This window comes from Bemisia tabaci, chromosome 3, assembly GCF_918797505.1.
Source record: "Bemisia tabaci chromosome 3, PGI_BMITA_v3".
NCBI lineage: Eukaryota > Metazoa > Arthropoda > Insecta > Hemiptera > Aleyrodidae > Bemisia > Bemisia tabaci.
The window spans coordinates 40,246,335-40,256,916 of NC_092795.1; the positions used below are offsets into that span (position 1 = coordinate 40,246,335).

Below are 10,582 nucleotides of genomic sequence, written 5' to 3' on the forward strand. Positions count from 1 at the left end.
ATTTTCTCGTAGGTATCTGGCACAATCTCATTTATCACAGAATTAGTCGCTAATTGTAGGTGTCTACAATGTACTGAGCGTGATGGAATACCACTAATTGAACGACAACGATTACTTAAGCACTATTATGCCGAGAGAATAAAAATGATATGTCTCGGCACTCAAGCATCCCGTCGTATTTTTTTAGGAAGCACTTAAAGAGTTTCTTCTACATTGAGGGGCTTGGAGGACATGACGCAAGATGAGTGCAGTTTTTGAAAAAAGTGATATATTGATTATTTCAAGTTAAACTACCTAGTCTTACTTCATATTCTGTGAAAAATTCGATCCCAAACGTCCATTTTTAAGCATCAATAAGTCAGTTTGAACTTTCTTTCCGCCATAAAGGATCTATGTGATTTCGCAACTTCAAACACGTATGTGATTCTCGAATTTTTTTCCGCGGGGTTTTGAAACGGGATTGGATTTAGGGGAATGGTTATATTATGGAGGCTGCAGTTTTAAGATAGTGACTTCCAAGCGGAGAAAAAAGGGGCCTCCGATGCCAGAGGAGAGAAAATGGAGGTAGAGGATCTACATGGGAGGGAGGTGGGCAAACCATGGGAATTTTGGATGGGCACAGCAATAACATGTAAATTCAATTGGACTGTTTAAACAGGCGAATCAGAAATAGGAAAACCAGAAATAAGGAATAATGAAACTCTTAAAAGAAAATCGAAAACCGGATAAGGAAAGTAAAAACCAGGGACGAGGAGTGAAACCCGGAAGTAGGAGGTGAAAACCAGAAACAGGAAGAAAAACCAGAAATAGGAAGTGAAAACCCGGAAGAGAAAGTAAACCGGGAAAAGGAAGCGAAAACTGGAAATGGGGTAAGGGAACCGGAAGTTGAAGGAGAAAACCGGAAGTGGTAAGTGAAAACTGTCTATAAAGGTACTCTAGTGAAAACCAGGAAAGGGAAGTAAAAACAGGAAATAAGAAGTAAACCCGAAGTGGATTGTAAAAATCGGAAGTGGAGAGTGAAAACTGGAATGGAGATGTTTGCATGTGTGAGGAATTTGCGCATTGCTGCACACGCATTGCGCACTGCTTGAAGTATCCCTTTAGGTTTGTAGGTGTCAGTGCGCGTTTCGAACTGGCAGCACGCCTTGCTGCAGCGTGCTATGAACTTGCCCACAATGAAGATGTTGCAAGTGTAAGGAATTTGCGATTTGACTATTGATTCTTATGTAAAAGTTCGCGAGAAACACGATGTAGCCACTTGTTTTCTCTGAAATTAATTCCCAAGCTCAAAAAAATCTTTCCAGTTGAGGCCAAAATGGAGGGGTTATCCCACGCTATTCTGAGAGTCCACCTCTTCATCAAAACAAAGTCTCCATGCAATGATAGGGAGCAAACACATTAACAGGGCTGCCACTTTATTTGGAGGCTCTAAAACTGAAAACACTGCAACCCTGCTAATGTATTTGCTCCCAATCTTTGCATGGAGAGTTAGTCTTGACGTAGAGGTGGACGGGTGGACTCTCAGGATAGCGTGATGGGATATCCCCTCCATATTGGCCTCAACTTGAGAGCTTTTTTTGAGCTTGGGAGATAATTTCAGAGAAAATCAGTGGCACAATCGGGCTTCTCGCAAACTTTTACTCAAGGAGCAACAGTCAACTCGCTAATTCCTGAAGTTGGAAGTCCAAAGTGAAGATCGGAAATAGAAAGTGAAAACCGGACTTGGGGGAAAAGCCGGAGGTAGATGTAGCAGAAATGTTAATTCTGGATGCTCTCCTATGGGAAATAATAATCACAGACCTCCCCCCCAAAAAAAACGTTCAGCCATTCCTAAGTTAATAAGGAAATCGCAACAGTAGCTCCGGGGCGCAAAATCATATTTCGCGGTATAGGAAACGCGCCAACTCAAGGCAGTGGTGAATGGTGTTTTTTTGGTGTGTGTGACGTTTTGCAACCATGTGGACTGTCTAACCTCAATTTCAATTTCTCCGATTTAGTTCAAAATTTTGCAAATTTTCGAAATTTTTCTGTTTTCGGTTTTATTGTTAATTTTTTTTTGTTCAAATGTCAGAATTTTAGTGCAAGAATATGTCTCCTAAAACGAAAGTCGATGTGGATCGATATGCAGAAGATGTTTTTCGTAAATGCCTTTCAGATCACGATGTAAGTAACATATTTATCTTACCTTTGCAGGAGGTATTCTTTAACTTAACATCTCTGTTACAAATCTACTGTGAAATGATTCAGTAGTAAAGTCTTTTATTTTAATTTATCGCAAGTATATAAGTCCAATCCAACAAAAAGTAACAAACGATCTCACTGCATAGAGGATTTATCCTGTCAATAATCGCCGCTTGACAAATGTACATCATTCATTGTCAGTCATCGCATGTCTCTAATTGCGCACGGATTTAGTTCAGTCTCCAAAACTAATAAGCATTATCTAACCCTTGGTAGAAATAATCAGGGGTTGCTTTTGAAAGTCGGATGACTCACTCTAAATGTTTGCCCTAATCCATTTTTTTGAACCCACCTCTTATGGTGTGTTGAACACTGCAGATGTGATGGTCATTGCCGCCAATTTGAAAAGTTAAACATAGCCGCACCAAAACTAGAGGAATTTCATTTAACCTTTTGAAATCAGCAGCAGGTATTCTAAAACTGAATCTAACGCTCTTGCAGAAACTTGTTGCCAGCCCACGCCCACGTACTTAGTAGATTGGACCTATTTTAAGTGTGCTTATGTCTAATAGAAGTCTATTGTCTTAAAAAGTCAATCCAAGTATCAAGGCGGCCAATCTTCTGCCTCGATTAAAAAGTTGGCTAACTTTTTGGGGTTGACAATACTCTACACCCACGGCCAATTAAATGTCCACCTGTGCAAATCTATTTTAGTGTGTTGTTACACTCTTAATGTGTGGTTATAATGAAACAGCCCTGAAAATCCACTGAAGTTATCACTGTCTTATCCAGCCTATTAGTTAAAAATTTCGACATAAGTCTAAATTAAAAGAATTAACTTCGGTGTGAGTTTGGTATGGTACTTATGAGGTAAGTCAGAACTCAATCAAGGTACTATCTTCATTCACTGCAACTTGTTCAAAATGCATTTGCAGTCGTTGCTTTGATGCAGTCAGTCATTTCTGGATGATTTAGCCTTCTAGAAATTTAGTGCATATTAGAAAATATATAGGTAAGTAGTCATTCAATAATTCCCAGGAGGTGAGGTAACAATTTTCAGACTAGATCATGATGTATAATTCTGGGAATACATTTCAATCGTCAAATCCATTCAATTATTCTGCTGTTGCTACTTACAGGATTTTTAACAATGTGCTTTTCTTTTCTTTTGTAGAAAAAATTGAAATCTCTTGTCATTGGAAAACTATATCTGTCAGTCAAGGCCTATGATATTGCTGTTCGCCACTTCCAAGCTTTCCTATCTGTCAATGAGAACTCACCTGAGACTTACAAGTTGATTGGCAAATGTTTTCAACAGTTGGGAAAACCAGAAAAAGCAATTGCGTCTTACAAACGTTCATTAGAACTAGAACCACCTCAACCAGCACTTGTATTACTCAGTAAGTATGGATTCTTGAAGAGAATAAATTTTATTTCCCATCTATTTTCAGATTGGTTAATCAATCATAGGATTGCTTCCCCAAGAATATGTAAGAAAGCGGAAAGCTGTTGTGATGAATTGAGATATATTACAAGATGTATTCGCAAAAGTCTTTTTGTGCTTACTTTCTGGTCAAGCCATTCATTTTGGTTACGATTAATTGAGGAAGCTTTTTCAACCTAACTCGAGGGCTAAGTGCCTTACTTCAATAGCAGAACTTCAGCTATTTCTGCTTGGCCAGTCGTCTGTCAGTCATTGTAGCTTACTTTGATCAGTCAAGTTTTAGCTACTCTGAGCACACTAGCTGTAATGGTGATGCATACTGATCTATCACTACAACTGGTGTTCTATGCATACTGAGGACTTTCAACTACGCTCAACTTGTCATTAGGGTTTATGTCGCTGCTGAAGAAGGTTTGTGCTAATGCTCTCATTAATTCTCATGTTCCTCTGCATGGGCAGTGCAACTTACGTGATTTTGCCAAACTTATTGTACTTTTCAGTGCAGTTTTTGCAAGATAATGCCATGAATCTTTGCTATCTTAAAATTCACCTGAAAGATATGATCTCTTGATGCTTGAACAATATAATTTTACAAAAGAATTAACTGGAAGATTTTTTTCTTTCTCTTAGAAAAATAACAACTAGTGTATTTTTTCTGTCTCATGCTAATTTTTTATTTGTAATTTCAGTCTGTGAGTTGATCAGCAGTATGAATTTAGCAGATGTTGGCATCAACTCGGCTCGTCACTGGTATGAGAAGGGCAGTGAATTATTTCCCAACAATGCAGTTATCACCAATCTCAGACAAAAAATTGTTATTGCTGAAAATAAGGATCCCAAAGCTGTAGAAAACTTCTACCTGTGTATGTCTGAGTTTTATTTATCTATTTATTTATTTATTTATTTATTTATTTATTTTTGAACTCTGTATTTGAGGTAAAGCGTAAGTTAGAATTCCAAGAATTTATGAGTGATTAAATCAGAAGAATTGCAGTGGTATCTCAATCAGCAATTGTGTCATACCAAACTGTAAACGTAATAATTTTGGTACATAGATGAAAGTTAGGTTCAAAGGAAAGTTAGTGAATTGACCGCCAAAAAAAACTTCAGTATTATTATATTATTTGTGGAGGAAATTGCAAGGAAACCCTTCTGGCTCTGTCTTCTTATAGGTAGCAACTTTACTAATTCCTCACACCCTGAAGAAAATGAGTTAAAAATGGTATCGTTCTGTTTTTGTTAACAATTCAGCAAGGTACATTGATTTAATAGAGCAAAATGGGTGATTTTTGGGACTCAGCCAGATTACCCTTTGTAGCAGACTACTACTTAATGGTACCCATTTGACATTTCCTTACTCCTCGGGAGGTAGTAATTCTTTTTTAAAAATTTACTTCCCTTGTCAATTTCAATTTGTAGACTAGTGTTGGACAGTCTTTCAATGATTTAGTCATGATGATAGTCATGATTTTTTAAATAATGTTTTGAAATGGGCGCTCTCAGTTTGAAAGTGTCCCTCTATGCAAAGAAACCTTTAACTCAGCTTTTTGTTCCTTCAATTTCAAGAAACTTTTCTCAAAGTAGCAAGTTTTAATTGTTGAAATTTAAACTTAATGACAGCTGCAATTTCTGTATTTTGTGATCTAATTATGGCCATTGTTTACGAGAACAAAAAATCAAATCAAAACTTTAGGAGCTCCAATCTTAATATGCACTTTTCAGGCTGAAGGCCTTCTTGCACCTACCCCTTCATTAGAGATAAGAGAAGAAATTCTAAGTTGCCCTCCATTATAATTCAGAGTAATAGCGTACATAAGAATCTGATGAAAAGCTGTCATGTGAAGACTTTTGTCTTGTCTCAATAACATAATTTCCATTTCTTTAACAATTTAAGAAAAATGATTGAAGTCCATCTCAGTTCAATATTCCTCTCAGTTTCAATATTCTTTAATTTTCTCAGGCTTGAAATCACTGTGCCCACTATGAGAAGTGTACGAAAAATAAAGAATAAAAAGAGCATAGATTTGATAGTTTGTGAGGCTCAACTATTTCCTTATGTAAAATTTCAAAGTATTAATTTTCTATACTATTTTCCAGCGGAATTAAGATCCAATCCAAATGATGAGATTCTCCTCATTAACTTACTGAATTTATACGTGAGCTCCAAACAATTCGCTGCAGCTCACAAGAAAATAATTGAGTACCAAGGAAATCCAGCCCTTCATCAAAGTTTGGAATGGCACAGGTGTCTTAGAAAAGTCTATAAGGTATGTAAGATTGATTGAATAGTTCTCATCTCCTATGAAGGTAGGATGTGAAATAAAACGTGGGGAAGGGAGGCTCAAAAATATATCCGGGGAAAAAAATGGAATTCTTTGGGTCATAAAAAAGGAATCTTCTGCACCATTGTTTCAGCCATATTTTTTTTTAAAATAAATGAAAAACTGAAGTGTCTCCCTAAACCCTGTGTCAGTGTGTTAAGAAGTGGTTGCTTAGTTACTAAATGAGAGGGTACCGAACAGTCATCCTGTGACACCAGAAAAAAATAGAATGCACCAAGACTTTCCTCTCCAAGTAACACAAAGGACCCCCGTCGGTTAATTCATGGGTCTTACAATAATCCGGAACATATAGGCTGTTATCCAAAGAACACTGCTAACTTCTTGCCTACGAGGAGAAGGTGGGTCTCGGTGAACCACTTTTCTTGAGCCAGCTGCAAGCTACAGAATCATACAATATCAACTTTAGTTATTTTCTTCAGTGAAGAGTATCCTCAGCTACATTTATCTACCCGCAACAGAGGCAGCAGCATCTCTTTTGGCTGTAGAATTTTCTTTCTGTAAAAAGTTCGATTTTTCGGAAAGCCTAATCTCGGGGCTGTCTAAACCACCCTTAGGACTGTCGGAAATTTAGTTGATTCTTCTTGAAGAAATCATTCAAACTTTATAAAAAGAAGCTTTACATAAATTATCTTATCTATGAAATTGGGTTTCAATTACCAGATTTGAATTTAAACACCCATTTAGTTTCAAGCATATTTACTTTTAATGGGGCTATGTGAACCAGTATTTTTTTTTATCGTCATTTTCCTGGTCCACATGAACCTAAATGCTGTTTCATGCATTGTTTTTTTTTCCAAACTAACTTAACTTACCTTAATTCATTTTTTTGTGGAAAATTTTTTTACCGACCTTAGGTTTGTTCTTTCATGGATGGTTCAGTCAGACCCAATTTGAGTTGGGTTCCCAAATATTGTGAGGCAAACACGAAATAGGTAGGCAATGAAAACACAAATGCATTAAAATAAGTTAAGGGAAGGCATCTAGTTTGCTCACAAATGATATCTGAAAGATTTCCAATAGAATTCCCACAAGAGGTTTGGGGAACCCCGCAATCCAGGTAACCCCATCTTCCCCTGCGTCCTTTGGCAACCTTCATGAATAAGGCGGAAGACAAATTCTTGTGACTTTAAAAGAAAGAGAGACACAGTATTAATTTTTTCTTGCAGCAAGGGAAGACGAATCAAACTAGATTTAATTTGTCTATTTGAGTGTTTTTCTTTTATTGTTTTGGGCTTATATTTCAGCTTTGTCTTCAAGACACCTCATCGGATCAGGTGAATACAGGAGATTTTTTGCTAGAGGCTGTTTCAGCAAGTGATAATCATCTGTCCATCTTGCACCGTTTCAAAAATGATGGATTGCTTGATGAAGCTTTATCTGTCTTGCAGTCTTTTGATCAGTTGTTGTCAAAACTCTGCTCAGTGTCCAGTTTGAGAGGTCCAGTTGATAAAGACATCCAAAGGCATTATCAGGCGCAGTTGTCCTTTCATATAGCTGTGCTAACTTTAAAAAAGCTCATAAAAGTAAGTATCTTGAACTTTGGTTTATGTATTCACACATAAGTAAAACCTCCTTTTACTGAATACTTGACCTCTCACCCAATGGGCCTGTTGCAAACTTTTGCTAGAGCAAAAATAAGAGTTGTTTCATATAGATAATGCCTCAAAAATCACGATGAGCGCATCGGTAAAGTCTGAAATGCACCCATAACTTCACAATCTGCGTAAGAACTTTGCGGTTTTCTGAGCTCTCTGCTTCACAAACGATACTACGGCACAGGTGAACATTTTGTTAGAGGAGTCGTTCCATTGTCGGCAACACTCATCATGGCCGACGACAATCCGCCAAAACACCTGTGATGGGACGAGCTAACACCTGAACAGGATTAGACCAGATAACAATCGGCGTGTTTACGTTCATATTTTCCTCACCCGCCTTGATTGACCTTGAACTCTCCTCGAATTACGCGCGGAACTGCGCAAGCGTCGGTCATGATGAATATTGCTGACGATGGAGCGACTCTCCTAACAAAATGTTCACCTGTGCCGTAGTATCGTTTTTGAAGCGGGAAGCTCAAAAAAACGCAAATTTCTTACGCAGATTGTGAAGTTATGAGTGCATTTCAGACTTTGCCGATGCGCTCATCGTGATTTTTGAGACATTATCTATAGGAAACAACTCTTATTTTTGCTCTAGCAAAAGTTTGCAACAGGCCCATTGAAGGGATTACCTGTGAAGCCTTTTTTTTTTGGAAAGGCGCCCAGTCAGATTTTTTCAAAATTGAGTCATCATTGATGGAGAGGTAATTCTTTGTTGGCCTCCTTGCGTAGTTGTTCTTGTCTCCTGAAATATTTTATATTTCTGGGTAGGTAGGCACCTTTTCAAAATAAGTACTTCATATGTTCCTCAACTTTTTGAAAGCAAATGTACCAGAATTTTTGATGCTAATGGAAAAAGTCACTGAAATTCTAAACACAACATGTTCGTACTCAAAAGTAAAATAAAGGTGAGAATTTCCTGTTTGTGAGTGTTGAAATCCAAATCTCATTAAAACATAGAAACCAGCGAAAACGCTTATGACTGACTTTTTTCCTCTATGTTTGTAGACACTCTTCAAAGAATATTTAAGGAATGATTCTTGCGCTAGTAGAGGAAAAAATTGAAACTTTAGATTCGCAGCTTTTTTTCACAACTTATTTTTTGAGCTGCGACAATGAAAGTGTCAAAATTGATGTCAGGTTTGAAAATTCGAAAGAAAGAAAGAAAGAAAGAAAAAAAAATACATATCTTTTCAATCATAGGTACTCATTTCAATTGTTTTGGAATTTTGTCTTTTTTCCCATGGATGGTTATAAATAATCAGGACTTCTCAAGAATGTTTTTAATATGAACCCTGTGTTGCAGGAAGAAGCATCAGAAAAAGACGCCAAGGAACTTGTGGCCCCAAGCCTATTACTAGCTCAGGCCTCACCTTTTGACTTAGAATCACCTCATCTATCCTCTCTTGACTCAAAATATCGAGCCAAAATGAGATACATTGTAGATGATGCTACCTTTCGCCTGATTCAAGCGAACTTAACTCTCAGAAATTGGTTCAAGGGTGCAGCAGAAGACAAAATAATTACCAGCATCAGCAATGGATATTCCAATGAGACCCGAAGCCGGATATTTTCAAAAATTTTCCCACAGGGAGAAGCTGGGCTATCATCTTGCTGGCTCCGGTCTAGTGTTTTTGAGAAACTACCGCAACGGCTACTGAGTCTCTCTGAAGTTGTAACAGAATCAAACCTGTTTGCTTATGAAAGGCGTAGCGCACATTCCTATCATGACCTTGTGTGGCTGGGGGTTCAAACTCTGTTTCTAAATGTGTCACCTGGTAATTTAGTTTTGCCAAAAATTTTCAAGTGCCAGAATTTTCCATCTCTGCCCCTTTCATCTCAAAATCTCAATCTTGTCTCCGTGGAATCTTTGAGCAAGCTTGATGCTGACAGTTTTCTTTATTTGTCGGTCTTCTCATCGTATCTTTCATTAGTTGAATCCAAAGCTGCATGGCATGAAAGTCTTCTTTCGGATGTCATACCATCTCTAGCAACAGACAAACAGCTTCAGTTTTGGGCAGCAGTTCAGAAGAGTCGGAAAGGTGAGCTTGGCGATTCCATCGATTCAAAATCTATACTTATTAAAGGTGTAGAGACAGTGCGATTAATCGGGCAGCATGGGCTGGATTTGAGATTGTTAATCCTTGTTGCACGAACATTTGAAGCGCAAGCACGCAGTGCCGCAAAGCAGCAAGATGCACTGTACACCTCAGCCGTTGAGAAGCGTGCTTTCTTGTTTTGGAGTAATATCATTCGAAAGTTAGAACTAGCTCAAGTGCAAGACGTCTACCAAAGTGCCAATGCATTTTTTCCGCACAAGTTCTCGCCTGTGAAAAGAAATGAGATCCCTGTGTTCTTGGAAGAAGGACGATTCTTTGTGGCGTACAAGAAAATGCGCAGTGAAAATTACCAGGAAGCATTAGAAGGGTTCAAGTCATTGAGCAGCGCAGAGGCCGCATTACATGAGGCCCTGATCTATAAACGACTTGCACTGAACGAGATCCGTAATCAAGAGTGTGATGAAATTACAGCTGAGATGCATGCCAAGCATAATACATGGCTCATGAAAGCAAAGGAGGCACTTTGTAAGGCAGAAGAGCGATTGGGAGATCAAATCAATCATCCATTGCGCTCTGAACTTGGTTCACTTCTGGAGGAAATAGAAGGCCGATTGGTGCGCTATGATCGAGATTCCAGTAAGTTCCTATTTTTTTTCCCTTCAAATTTATTAGTAAAAATGACTAACTAGTATCCTTTATTTTACTAAACTGTGTATTTTTATTTTTTAAAGGTATAAATTTTACAAAGAAGTGATGCACTTGTTTTTCGTAAAATGTGTATACGTATATTCATTTTAGTGTGGCCTACACTAATTTCTGCCCTAAAATGTTAAGAAGAGAATAGAACTTGGTATTTGCATGCTCAACTGTTGCTTATTACTACATATGAGCCCAGATAACTATAATTTTTGGGTAGGCACTTGGTAGACTCCACTGCTATTTGCCAAATCTTGGTGT

General features: G+C 37.9%; 1 protein-coding gene and 1 long non-coding RNA gene across 2 annotated transcripts in view; both read left to right on the forward strand.

Moving 5' to 3' along the window:
- Positions 1 to 137: 137 nt before the first annotated feature.
- Positions 138 to 10,582, forward strand: part of LOC109032353 (uncharacterized) — a 22,478-nt gene continuing 12,033 nt past the window's right edge. The window contains exon 1 of the long non-coding RNA XR_002008915.2: positions 138 to 416. This is a non-coding gene — a long non-coding RNA (uncharacterized lncRNA). The remainder of the gene's footprint in view (positions 417 to 10,582) is intronic.
- The window catches only part of LOC109032351 (RANBP2-like and GRIP domain-containing protein 5/6), a 14,924-nt gene continuing 6,319 nt past the window's right edge, over positions 1,978 to 10,582 (forward strand). Inside the window, exons 1-6 of the mRNA XM_019044428.2 lie at positions 1,978 to 2,163; positions 3,356 to 3,581; positions 4,315 to 4,488; positions 5,723 to 5,892; positions 7,212 to 7,490; positions 8,872 to 10,261. Of these exons, the coding sequence (XP_018899973.2) occupies positions 2,089 to 2,163; positions 3,356 to 3,581; positions 4,315 to 4,488; positions 5,723 to 5,892; positions 7,212 to 7,490; positions 8,872 to 10,261 (2,314 nt within the window). The 5' untranslated portion in view covers positions 1,978 to 2,088. The remainder of the gene's footprint in view (positions 2,164 to 3,355; positions 3,582 to 4,314; positions 4,489 to 5,722; positions 5,893 to 7,211; positions 7,491 to 8,871; positions 10,262 to 10,582) is intronic.